The 13443-nt window shown below is 41.2% G+C and overlaps 1 protein-coding gene across 3 annotated transcripts in view; it reads left to right on the top strand.

The window, feature by feature from the left end:
* CDC14A (cell division cycle 14A) overlaps nt 1-13443 on the top strand; it is a 133181-nt gene that overhangs the window by 95295 nt on the left and 24443 nt on the right. For all 3 annotated transcript variants that reach the window (XM_025197231.1, XM_025197243.1, XM_025197235.1), the window contains one exon: nt 8038-8197. In XM_025197231.1, coding sequence (XP_025053016.1) covers nt 8038-8197 — 160 coding nt within the window. The remainder of the gene's footprint in view (nt 1-8037; nt 8198-13443) is intronic.

Here is a 13443-nt window from a genome sequence, read left to right on the forward strand (position 1 = left end):
GTTAGGATGTTATCATGCTGCCCCATCACTATAATATCAGAGCATCTTACATGTAAAATCAGTACCAATTGTGAAGTCTCTAAAGGACTTTATGGAGTCTCTGGCGCTTCTTACTTTTGGGATCAAAAGGCACATCATTTTTGGGGAACGTAAGCCTGTGGTTATCAAAACAGGATGAATGTCAAATAGTATTTTATTGATGTAGCAACAAATATATTTTGCATGAAGGATCAATTTTAAACAACATATAAAAAAATAGACCATATAAAAATACAAAGTTGCGTCTTCTGTGAGGAATACACAGGCATAGGGAACAGGGTGGGTCAAACAAAAGCAGGGGAATGCCTTCCCTCCCCACCTTGCTTGGTCCATCAATACATCAGTTGGTGGGACAGGGTATTTATTGCACAGCAGAAGAGGATCCACTCCCAGCAATAGCTCTCAATCTCCCCTAACTGGCAAGTACTGGCATGGCAAACTCCTGCACTGCTTTTATCCCCTTTGGACAGTTGCCCCTTGAACATCAAGCCAGGAATATTTTAATTGGGCAGCAGCATTCTTCAGTACCTGTTGTGCAGTGAAAATAGCATATGTCTAGGTCCCCTGGCAGATAGCTTTATAGCTTGTTCATTAAAGTCAATGTCGAGAGTCCATTAAGGTTAGACCAGGTTGCCCTGCACCAAATCTGCATATACATTTTTGGAGCATCCCAGGACTTGTGACAAGAACACCCAATTCCAGTCATGGGGGGGCGCTAATTAGCACATGGATCCTTTGTTGGGGGTATCTGGAGTACACACACATACTGAGTAGTGCTCGGCTGGGCAGTCACCATGGCTTGAAATGCTGTTGACTATGGTGGGGCCCAGCCTAATGAATTATACAGTTAATCATAAGGCTTTTGGCTTTGGAATAATATCATGCATAGTTTGTATCATCTCTAAGTAGGTGCTAAAGTGCTACTTAAAAGTGTGTTTATGGAGTATCTGTGCTAAAACTTGCATCAGTTTAAAAAAAAAATGGTACCATGCATCAATTCTGGATAAACTAGGTGCATAGGTAGTATATTCATAGACGTTAGGGCTGGAAGGGACCTTGAAGATCATCAAGTCCAGCCCCCTGCCCCAGGGGCAGGAAGTCAGCTAGGGTCAAAGGACTCCAGGAAGATAAGCATCCAAGCGTTTCTTGAATGAGTCCAGAGTAGGTGTCTGCATCACTTCTGGAGGGAGTCTATTCTAGGTCTTGGGAGCTCGAACTGTAAATAATTTTTTTTTTATGTCCAGCCTAAAACTGTCTTGTATGAGTTTATGACCGCTGGTCCTTGTTTTTCCTTGGGGCACTCTGGTGAACAGATGTTTTCCCAGATTGTGATGTACACCCCTTATGTACTTACAAGCAGCCACCAGGTCCCCCCTGAGCCTGCACTTTTCCAGACTGAAGAGTCCCATAGCTCTCAGCCTGTCTTCATAAGGCCTGTTCTCTTGCCCTCTGATCATGCGCGTGGCTCTCCTCTGGACTCTCTCAAGCTTCTTGACATCCTTCTTGAATTGCGGAGCCCAGAATTGGATGCAGTACTCCAGCTGCAGCCTCACCAAGGCTGAGTACAGCAGGAGGATGACATCCTGAGATTTATTTGAGAAGCATCTATGGATGCAAACCAGAGTTTGGTTTGCTTTGCCAGCTGCAACATTGCATTGGTGGCTCCTGTTCATCTTGTGGTCAATCATGACCTCCAAGGCTCTTTCAGCAGTGGTGCTAGCAAGCGTAGTACTTGCCCTAAGCCCATACGCATGCTGCGGGGTTTTTTCCCCAAGGTGTAATACCTTACATTTATCAGTATTGAACATCATCAGATTAGTATCCGCCCACTTACTAAGTTTATTCAAGTCAGCCTGCATCACTAACCTGTATGCAGGTGTGGATGCTATGCCCTAAAGTTTAGTGTCATCAGCAAACATAGCCAGTGCCCTTCTGACACCAATGTCCACATAGTTGATAAAGGCACTAAAGAAAACTGGTCCATGGACAGAGCCTTGGGAGACGCCACTGGTCACGGCGCGCCATAATGATTCACTACCATCAACCACTACTCTCTGGGTCCAACCTCAGAGCCAGTTTCCCAGCCATCGGACTGTGGTGTAGCCGAGGCCACAGTTGGCCAATTTTTCCATGAGGAGGTCATGGGACACCAGATCAAAGGCTTTTTTAAAGTCCAGATATATGATGTCAATCTCTTCTCCCTTATCCAGGTGACACATCACCTGGTCATAGAAGGAGATGAGATTGGTCAGGCAAGACCTACCTGCGACAAACCTGTGCTGGCTATCCCTCAGGATGCTGCCCTCAGCCAGTTTATCCAGAAGGGTCTCCTTGATAATTTTCTCCAGAATCATACCGGGGATGGAGGTCAAGATGATTGGCCTGTAATTCCTGGGATCTACTTTCCGCCCTTTCTTGAAGATGGGTACCACATTGGCCTTCTTCCAGTCTTCAGGTACTTCACATGAGCGCCACAAGTTTTTGAATATTTTTGCCAGTGGTTGGGCTATGACACCTGCCAGCTCCTTGAGTACCCTAGGTGTAGTCTGTCAAGACCTGCTGACTTGAAGGTGCCCAGCCTCTCAAGGTGATCCTTTACTAGATTAACACTGATGCTGGGTATAAATATACCCACACCCTGGCTGTCCCGTGTCTTGCTAGGCAAGGCAGTCCCATTGGACTGATGAAAGACCAACCCGAAGTACCCATTAAGCAGGTTGGCCTTTTCTTGGGTGTCGGTTATGAGCTGTCCCACTTGTTTCAGCAGGGGTCCAGTATTACCCCTGCTTTTTTCTGACTCCCTATATGTCTGAAAAAGGACTTTTTGTTATCTTTGATATGTGAAGCCAGATGGAGCTCGGTTGCAGCCTTGGCTTTACTGATCCGCTCCCTGCAGGTATGGACAAGTGCTGAGAACTCCTCCTTGGTGGTAATATGCACATTGCTACAGCCTTGTTTAATGTCAGGCTTATTGTTTTTAAATTTGCTCCACACTTCCATATGCTCAGGGAGAGCAGGGTCTGACAGTAAGGAGAGGGGGAAGGGGCTGCCCCAGGAAAAAGTTATGGGGAACCAGAAAGCAAAGGGCCACCTGACACCCCAGACTTATTTTCCCTGCTGTAGCAGTGGTAGGGGGACAAATTCAAGACAAACCTCCAATGATTAGAATCTGTACTTGGAAAATTATAACAAATTTATAAATTTTCCATATATGGAATCTTATTATTGGGGGGTTGATTTATAATCAAGATCGTCTTCTATTTGAGTAAATATTGTATACAGTACAGACCTGCTTAAAAACTATTATATATTATTAGCAATAACTTCTGTACTTACTGTGACTATTGTACTCGTCTATAAAGTGTTTTGGTACAGGTAACATACAAGATAAAAATCCTTCAACTGCAGCAGAAAACATAAATTATCTTCATGGGTTTCCAACCCCCCTTCACTCTCTCATGAGTTCTAGTACGTAAGGAAAAGGATTTAACTGGTACAGTTTATTTTGTCTCGTGTCCAGTGAGTTCAACACAATGCAGGAAGAAACAAAGGAGGTTTTTCTGAAAAGATTTATAAATAAATAAATAAAACAACTTCTACAATATATTGTTTGAGAGAAAATTAGCTTTATTAAGGCTGATTCAGAATCTGAATATGAAACTTAAATTGTGTACGTAGTTTACTTCAACATATTTAAGGAGGCTTTTGAAGATAACAAACCAGTGATGGCCAAAGCGTATATCTTTTTATTTTGTCATCAAGAATATCATTATTGTCTAGTGTCTTTGTTTCCTTTATTTTAAGTCTTGCGTGTGACATTGCTTAGCAACACCTGAGGCATCTCTGATCTATTCAGCTACAGCCTCCAAGAGCTGGGGAAAGCTGAGGTTTTTGTCAGAGAAACATGTTATTTGTAATTATTTGCCTCCATTTTTACAACAACACCTGCATTTGTGGTCCATGTGTTGATTTTTGTGTGATTTTAACAGAAGACATTTTATATAAATAAAGGTTGAATTATTGTACATAAAATTAGTCTAGGATAAGCCCAGTGGAGGTGCCAAAATAGGTTGATGTCTCCCTGATTCCCAGGGACCTGTGACCTCCTAGCACAATTTAAGCTACACACAGTGGGACCATTTGACAGGCTTAAAATTGCCCAATCTGTGAAGTGAGTACTTGATCCTTCTAGCTCAGTGTTGCCCAACCTTTTCCCCCACTGGGCTGGATGGGCAGTTCTCAGATCCTCCACTGGCCTTATCTAGCATGGGGTGTGGGGGAGAAGGAGGTGTGGCTTTATAGCTGTTTGGAGTTTTCTATTGAGTGATAGCTACTTTGCACGTGTGGCTGGTCTCAAGTTAATTGTGCAATTAACCAGTTAATTATGTGATACCTGTAACATATAGAAGGGGCCTAACTGTCATACTTCAAGCAGCTTAAGCAGTGTCTTTAATATTAAAATCAGTGGGAACTGACCAATGGTAAGTACAGGTTGCACAATTTCAGTGGCTATCCACCTTATCTATGGGTATCTTTTAAATGACTTATACTGTAACAGATCAGAGGTCTGCCTCAGGAGCTCAGTGAAAGATTTCACTCCCTCCTGGTTTGCTGAGAATCAACACTTCCTCTTCTCTCCCCTCAGTGCATCACATCTGTACCCAAATTTAGCTGGCAGGGGATAGGTATTCCTCTCTCTTTCCATCCCAAAGGAAATGATGGCCTGGCATGTTTTTATTCACATGTGAACTCAAGTTAGTCCTCAGTTCTGTGACATGGGGCCTTGTTCCTGCAATATTTCATTGTGGTACATTGAAAGTAGAGTAAATATAGGGAAATTTTAAAATGGTAGGTGTTAATATAGCTGTAAGCATAAGTAATTCAATTAGTACAGTATTCATTGTATTAAGTTAAATTGTGCTTCTTCCATTCATTTTTAGGGGTTTTATGGTGTAAGATATTTTTTTGTCTTGGCAGCGGGAAATGTCATTGTAGAAATTGTCAAGGCAAAGCAGTGGTTTTACTCCGTGAGTATAGAGTGCACTACAGCTCCATCTTCTTGTGGAGTGCATGACATCTCCATCTTTTGCATACTATTCACAGAATGAATCGGTGCCTTTTAAAAAAAAAATCATAAGTTTCTCCCCAGAGTTAACTTGGCTGATATCAACAACAATGCAATTTCAGGTCATTCTTTAGTTATACTAGATATTTTCTTCCCTCACTTTATTCAGGAACACATTCTTTCAGGTGTGTTTACTTATTAGCCAACCACCCAATAAGAGCTGTTCTCTCTCAGAATATATGCAGATAACCCAGACACTTTTGGGTTATTGCCAAAAGTGTCACTCTTTCTCCTATACCTTGCTCCTCTGTGAGTAAGGGAGGCTAATTGAGAAAAGTAAAGAATTAAATTTCTTAGGTTGTGTTCCTACTTATGAGTATTTATTTGAAACCACAAGACTCAGGCCAGATATCACTCCAGATTATTATTTTTCACACATGCTGACAAACTGGCAAATATTTGACAAGTATTCCATGCTTCTGACAAGAGGTACAAATTTCTCATACAAAACATGTCAGCCAAACTTTCTTGCTGTTCTTCCAAAATCATATGAAACCAGATTATTATTCCATAGATTGAAATTATTTTAAATTGCATTGTTAGACCTTCCTTTACCACCAGACTTACTGTTGAACGTTATTGATCTTTATGATTAACTGAAGCAGAGTTGTCTGATAAGAAAGGAAAGGTGTTTTCAGCTCAATTCTGTACATGCTTTCATGATGATTATTGACCTTTGGGGATTTGATGATGGTTCCCTGTTTAAAGTAAAAAGCTATTTAGTTTCTTAGTAGAAAATGATGCGGATAGAAGGAAAAACATTACATAATTTCACAGTTACTTTTCTGAACATCAAACTGTCAAGAAAATCAACTTGATAATAATTTTGTGAAAACTAATTACGATAGCTGTGCAGCATACATAATATATTGGGTGGAGGAGTGGACTCATGGAGGACCTGCTCCATCATCTTACTTGGGAATTCAAGTTGACTTTCAAATATTAAAGTTAATGGGCAATACTAAATGATAGGAACCTCACCTTTACATGCAAGATATAGTGGATGAAGAGAAGAGTAGTATCCTCTGGTCAACAATACAACAAGAGCAGAACTTGATAGACAGCCAAAGCATTGCTGCTGAGTTGCAGAAAGGATCAGACTTCTTGAAGTAGAGACACCCTTCACCACCCAGACTGGACCGTATCTAGACGGCTATCCAAAGAGAAGTGTAGTTCCTGTATTCTCTGTTAATCTCACTTTGGTATCCAAAATGAGCCTTCCAAGGCAATGGCATTTATCCCATTGGACTTCATATCTGGTGTGAGCAGAAAAAAATAACTGTGTCTACTTCGTTTCATTCTGTCTAAAAGTCTTTGGCCACAGGTCTGTCCAAGAAGTTCCTGTAAGCAAAACTGTAAAACTTTGCAGCATTTGCCATAATGGACCTCTCAGATACTATTTATAGAATGAATCTTGGCTCCATTTATCAGGTCCCCTATGGCGTTGTGGGGAAAAAAATATGTGAGCCGTATCCAGGGAAAACTCTCAAAGGAGGTTCCATTCTTCTGCAACATCATCCTCTGCTAGGAAAATGCAGCTGGATTGTGAGAGGATTTTTCCCCTCTGTTCTGCTGTAATAATAATTAAAGCTCTGCTGAACTTTTACACATGCTCTTCTATGAATCGTCACATGTCACTTCCCATTTATTATAAATAAGGAGAAAAACTATGCAGAAATGAGACAATTTTCATATCTGATCATTCTCATTCTTTCAGCAGCTCTCTCCCCACTCAACCCAACTTTGTAGTTTGGGAAATTACTGGAACCCTGTTTGTAACCAATGGAAAGTTTTCTCTTAAGGAAGCGTCTAATATGATTTCCTTAAACTTTGTGTTTATGTAATTTAAAATCATCATTATAATGCTAACAGTCAGCTGATCGAGGGTTTCAGCAGGTTTGAAAGAACTCTTCTGGTAACTTTGGTTGAAGAGTGGTGCTTAGTCATCTAACTACAATATTGGACCTTTTCCAAATTCCATTAGAAGGCATTACTCATTGGTTCTAAATGAAGAGAGAAGCTGTTAACAGATATATCTTAGCTGATAATGGTCTACTCTCTGCTTCCCAGTATTATTAATAATTGTCTTTTGGTCGCTTCTATAGTTTCCATGGGGGCTCCATTTTGCTAAGCATTGTGAGCTCACACAAGAGAAAAACAGCCCCCTCCCTAAAGAATTTAAGGCAGTTTAACTTGTTCCAGCCTACAAACCTGCCCTGCCCTGCCCACACATGCTGACAGTGGCTAAATGCTGTCATTTTTTTCTCCAACACGTCAAAAAATCATTCTCTTATACAGTTGATATCACTGTTCTGTTTACCTTAATTTGATTTTGCACCCCTTCTCTGCATATCTGTTATTGCATGACTGCTTCTTATTAAACCACTCATGCTAATAATACCATACACAACACAACACCACATCACCATACATTAATTGTGTATATATATAAAAGATGAATAATACCATGTTTTTGGTTTGTGCCTTTAATCGAAAAACATTACAAATAGCTTTAAAATACTTTAAAAAATAATATTGTCTTCTATAGCGTATTGCTGATTTTTTTTTTGTTTCCCCATGATTAGGATACACAAACAAAATTCTGAAGAGTGAGGGATAGCTGGAAGAATGACAGATTCTAGGTTTATGATGCACATAATCTCATACAGAGATTTTTATCTAATCTAGCTTTATTTACCATAGGAGAGAGGTTGTATTCTTTTGTTACATAACATAATTTTCTGTTTTGATTATGAAGATATTTAAAAGACCAAAATACTCTCAGTTAAAGATTGCTTGCATGTTTTCTCATTAGTTTGGTCTGCAAAAAAAATTGTTGAAACTAATTATACTTCTGGTTTAATATTTAACAGGAAACAAGCAATGCTGTGGTTACAGGGAGACGTCTGCCGATCCAAACAGAAACAACGATCGTTTGAGGATGGAAGCATGAATAGAGTTCTCTGTGGCTTGGATGATGTTTCAATCAGTGGGAGTTTTAATAAACTACAAAATCTGGACAGATATGGAGAGGTACGGATTCATTGAAAGTATTGCACATTGGCAGAGAGAGAGCTCATGTTTAATAACTAACTATATGAAATGTTTACATATTTTTCCATGATTTCTGAGGCATGTTAAAATAATCTATTATAAATGCAAGAATAGGTAATTTCATTTAGAAAGATAAGAACATACTGAAGACTGAAATAAAAGAGGCAAAATCTGTCCAATCACCTTTTTCAGTAAAGACTGGAGCTTGCAGCCTAACTAGCTGTGACCTAGAAGTCTTCACTCCCCTCCCCCTCACCCCATTGCACTAACACTGCTGCCTGCACTAACCTGACCCCTCTGCAGTAAGGGAAGTGTGGATGCAGCAGAGCAGCAGGTTCCAAGCAGACAGAAGCATGGCAAAGGGGTGGACAGAATGGCAGAGCTCCATGCTGTTGATCCCTCAGGCTAGACTGGACCTCTTCACAGGTTATAGATTGCTAACCCCTGGCCTAGATTGGTTTCATAGGCTGCTTACAGATGTTAAAAAAACAAACAAACCAAAAATGCACTTTACTGGAAAAAGCAGTGCATTAGTTTGACCTAGTTATGCAGCGTCTGTATAGGTTGGTTGCTTCAGTGGGGCTTTTTGGCACTTTTATCTAATAGCTGATTCAATCAGCTGTTAGAGAGAATCACCAAAAAGGGCCCCACTAAAGCACTTGATGTATACAGATGTTAGGTGAGCTAGGTCTAACTAACAATACCTCTTCTGGGCATGATCTGGACTTGATGTTGGAGCACGCTAAGTTTAAAATGACCCTTTTATGTCTGTAAGCAGCCATAATGCTTTTTGCCACAAAGTAATCACTTCATTGTTTCCATTGATTCCTAGGGGGGCTACAGTCCATCTCTTACTGGACAGTTTTTCAGGTTATTTCACCAGAAGCATAGGTGAATCTGTTCTGTGATAGCAATTATTAAAAGGCATTGTACACAAAGATAATGTGGTAGTAGTGTTTCCTCTGTCCTTTTTTGGGCAACTGCCTCTAGTGAACCAAATCCCTCAAACAGATCTCTGATTCTGATAAAGAGGATGGAATGGAGTGAAAAAACAGAGTAGAAAAAATTCTGTGGAGTATTTTACTGCTGTCCCTGATACAAGACTGAGATAAAATAGCATGGTCTGAGAAGATTACTGATCAACTGTCTCCTAGTAAGGTGGAATGGATAGAAAAATAGAAGACCCATTGCCCAGTCATCACCATCCTTCAAGCATGAATGTATTGTTGCCACTATCCTGAATGATAATGCTGACCTATTTCAGGAAATTTCAGATTCTGCTGATGAAATCAGACTTTTTGAGCTGATCTTGACCTTACATCATAGTTAATCACCTGTTTCAAATAGAATTTAAGACTTATCTTTGTTCCAATTGGGATGGAACTATTTTAATGAACATACTTTGGAATCTGATAGGTCTGGTTCAGATACTGTATACCCACTGGATTTCATCAGCACTGATGTGCTGAATGAAATATAATAAGGGTGGTCAGAAAATGTCAACAAAAGTTTTGATGGAAAATGCTTTGACACATGGAGAAATGATGTCAAAATATGAATTATTTCCTGAAATCAGTGTCTCATATCTTGAATCTGTAGATTTTTGGGGGTCAGAAAGACCATTATGATCAAATAGTTTGGCTTCTGGGATAGCCCAGACCATCAAATCCACCAAGTCATTTATGTGTCAAGATGATGCAAAACAATCTCTAATAAAACATCCTGCACTAAAGGAGTGCAAGGAGAAGAGTACAGTCGGATGTAATCACAGCTTTTGTGTATAATTATGTCTCTACGTTCAAGCATGTGAAGTAGGACCAAGGTAAGCTTTAAAAAAATTGAGAAACCTTAATTTAATTCTAAAAGCAATTTTCGAAAGTGTTGGGTTTTTTTGGTTGTTTGTAACCTGCTTTTTGTTTCAATTCTTTATCTTTTCTTTAAAAAAGGTTTGAAAAAAAAATGCAGTACTTCACATTTATGCAAACAAAATGACTTTCTCGTTTGGGCTTTGGCCCAATTCAGGTTGAAAAAAAAATCTGTTTTCTGACCACATCTTATTATACCAAACTGTCAGCCCATCAAGAGACTGGTGCATAGATACATCATCCTTTCATCTGTTCTTTGTGAGTTATCATGATTTACAGAAGGCAGATGATTGAAGAATCAGTGTGTGTTAGAAATAGTGGCATAAGTTTAATTTGAACTGGGTGAATTGCAGGGTAGAGTCTTAATGGTTTTTTTTTAATTCTTATGTTGTAGTGAAGGCAAAGTACTAAATCTTTTTTACAGTATCCATAAAGACTAGTTCGGCTGAACTATTCAGAATGCATTCAAATTAATCCATTCTTAGCTTTTTATTAACTGAAGAGCTCTGCTGACAGAATCTATCTGATTCAATAGGGCACTCAGCTTGTAGTGCCTCTTGCAGTAGATGATAGGTCAACAAACTGCAAGTCAGCATTCTACATGTCACCTTAGAGAAATACACTTTATTTAAAAATGTCTTCCAAATCAAGATGAATCACAATGTTATATTCTTTTTATACTAATAAATGCTTGTCTCCTGTTACTGGTCAGTTTGTTGCTTGGGTTCTAAGGCTGCTTGTACACTCCATGAGGGTTTAATTAGGTTTAATTCTCCCTAAATTGAAACGGTGGGTTTTTAAAAACACTGCTTCAATTTGGTCCGATCCTTACCTGCCTCTTCGGCAGGGGAGGAGGTGGGGAAGAAAGAGGGCAAACTGCCAGTGGGCTGAGTGGTCCCTGAGCTGCGTGGGGGCCCTTCAGGTGGCACCTGCCTGCTGGCACCTGACCCGGGGGTCCCCACAGCCATGGAGGGAAGCACCAGACCCCTCCACAGCTCAGGCAGGCAGGCTCCAGAGAGGGGAAAAAAATCAGCCTTGCCACTTTTTTTTTTTTTCCTTCAGTGGAACCTGCCTGCATGGGCTACCTCTGGGTCTCACAGCCCCTGAGCTGTGCAGGGCTCGCCAAGCCCCGAGCACATCAGCTTCCAATGTCCTGTGCACTATTGCACTCTGTTAGGTAGCAAACTAAAACACCTCGGAGTTGTTTTATCTTGCTATGTACTGAAGTCATTTAAAGCAGAATACGCCACCAAGCATGCAAACAGGAACACCATTAAAGCAGAATATGCCCTTGAACGTGCAAACAGCAATGCTATTAAAGCGGTGTAAAAGGGCATTTAAGCCTCTTTAAAGGCCAATTTTATGGCATGTACAAAGGCCCTAAAAGATTGAATTGTCTAGTTTACTGAGAGTGCATCTGCAGATTGTAAGTGCAAGTATAGAGAGGTATCTGATTTAGTTTTTTGGCAAGATAAACTATCCCCCACAAAACTCTTTTACCAGGGCCAGAGAGCTTCCAGTACTCAAGCTAATTCATTCACAGCTAGCTGAGTATCTGTGCATTGCATTGCAGTCTGCAATGTAGACCTATCCATAGAAAGTGCTGTTCTGTTACATGGAACACATTGGAGGCAGAAGGACCTCCCTGTGGAATTCATCCTTTCTATCAGTTCATTAGAGCTAATTTTTTTGTACTTTAAGACATAATTTCAGGGTACTCTTTATGTGCGGCAGACTTTGATCAGCCATTTTAGCAAGTTTACATTTTAAATTAAACTGTCTCAGGCTTAAACTGTTTATGTATGGGGGCTTTGTTTTAGTTTTTATTCTAGTTACAGTGCTCAGATGCCTAAGAAATAGATGTAACATTATAATGAGGGAATTTATAATTTTTCCTCTTTGCTGACCTCCAGACCCTTATGCTTCCTTAGTTGTGACCTCATCTTGTTAAAGGAAACAGGCCTAGAAATAGAAAATTCTTATTACTATTTAACATACTATTTGCAGATATTAGTGACAAAAGCACCTAGGGACATTAGTCATGGACCCAAAGACTCATTGTGTTAATGCTCTGTAGACCCAGAATAAAAAAGTGTTCCCTTTCCCAGAAGCCAGTCTTAACATAAGAGAATGAACAGATGGACACAGACAGATTGATGGGGGAGTTCCAGGAAACAATGAGACATTTGGCTAGCATGATATTGGTGTACTAGCAGCCAACTATATTTTTAATATTCTCCCAACAAAACCTATCCAAAAATTAGAGATCATGTCATTACAGTGTATTGTTATTATTCTCTCTGTTTCTATGCTTTACCTCCTTCCTGTCAACCTTTAGTTTTGTTTTAGCTCCTAAAAGCAGAAACTCTTTGATTCTTTGTGATGTCTAGAGCAATGAGTCTCTGATGTCATCTGGGATACCTAGGAATTACCATAATGCAAAGAAATAAATACATTTAATCTTCAGGTATATAATCTTCAATATATATCTTGCTATGCAGCTAATACTTTTCAGGAACTTTAATGCCTGATTTCAGTTTTACATTGTTACTGTCAGTAATGCTGTGAAAAGTACATTGTATGAATTTGTAGTCTAGTTGCCACAGGCATATGCAAAATGTAGAATAGTGGTCTCCAACCTTTTCAGGTTGGAGATCACTTTTGCATTTTAAGATAAACTGAAGATGTACCCCCTGCCCAGCAGCTAAGTCTGTGGGGAGGGGAAAAGGCCATGGCGGGAGTGGGGAAGATCGAGGCCCCAGCCCTATCCCCACTCCTTCCCTTACCACTGGGGCCTTGATCAACACCCCCCCTCCCCCCAACCAAATGGCAGTGAGGGAGGGGCAAGCCCTGCACAGCTGGGGCAGGGTGGGGGACAGAGCTGTGAGCAGCTCATCAAGGGGGCATGGAAAGGGCGGGGTTGTGCAGCCTGGAAGGGCACGGAGGGGGTGCATGCCCCTGGATCTGTACGTGGGGCAGGCTGTGGCTGGGGCAGCGCTGAGCTCTTCCTGGCCAGGCTGTGCTTAGGCTGGGCAGCTGCAGCAGCAGCGCTGGGAACAGGACCATGGGGGCAGGGTGTCTCCACTCCCAGCACCACCTCCATCCGCACCAAGCACAGTGCGGGCCCGGCCTGGCAGGAACAGCCCAGCATGGCCTTTCAGCCCACAGCTGCAGCCCGCCCTCCCCTGTGCCCGCCAGCCCCTGGCCCTTATATCCTCAGGGGGAGGGGGAGGGGAAGGATGCGCCAGGCTGTTCCCACTGGGCCTGGCCTGCATTGTGCTTGGCGGCAGCACTGGGAGTGAGGGTTGGGGGGGCTATGCACCGCCCCCTCTCCCCGCCCCCCCAATGGCCCCGCTCCCA

Source organism: Alligator sinensis, unplaced genomic scaffold, assembly GCF_000455745.1.
Source record: "Alligator sinensis unplaced genomic scaffold, ASM45574v1 scaffold647_2, whole genome shotgun sequence".
Lineage (NCBI taxonomy): Eukaryota > Metazoa > Chordata > Crocodylia > Alligatoridae > Alligator > Alligator sinensis.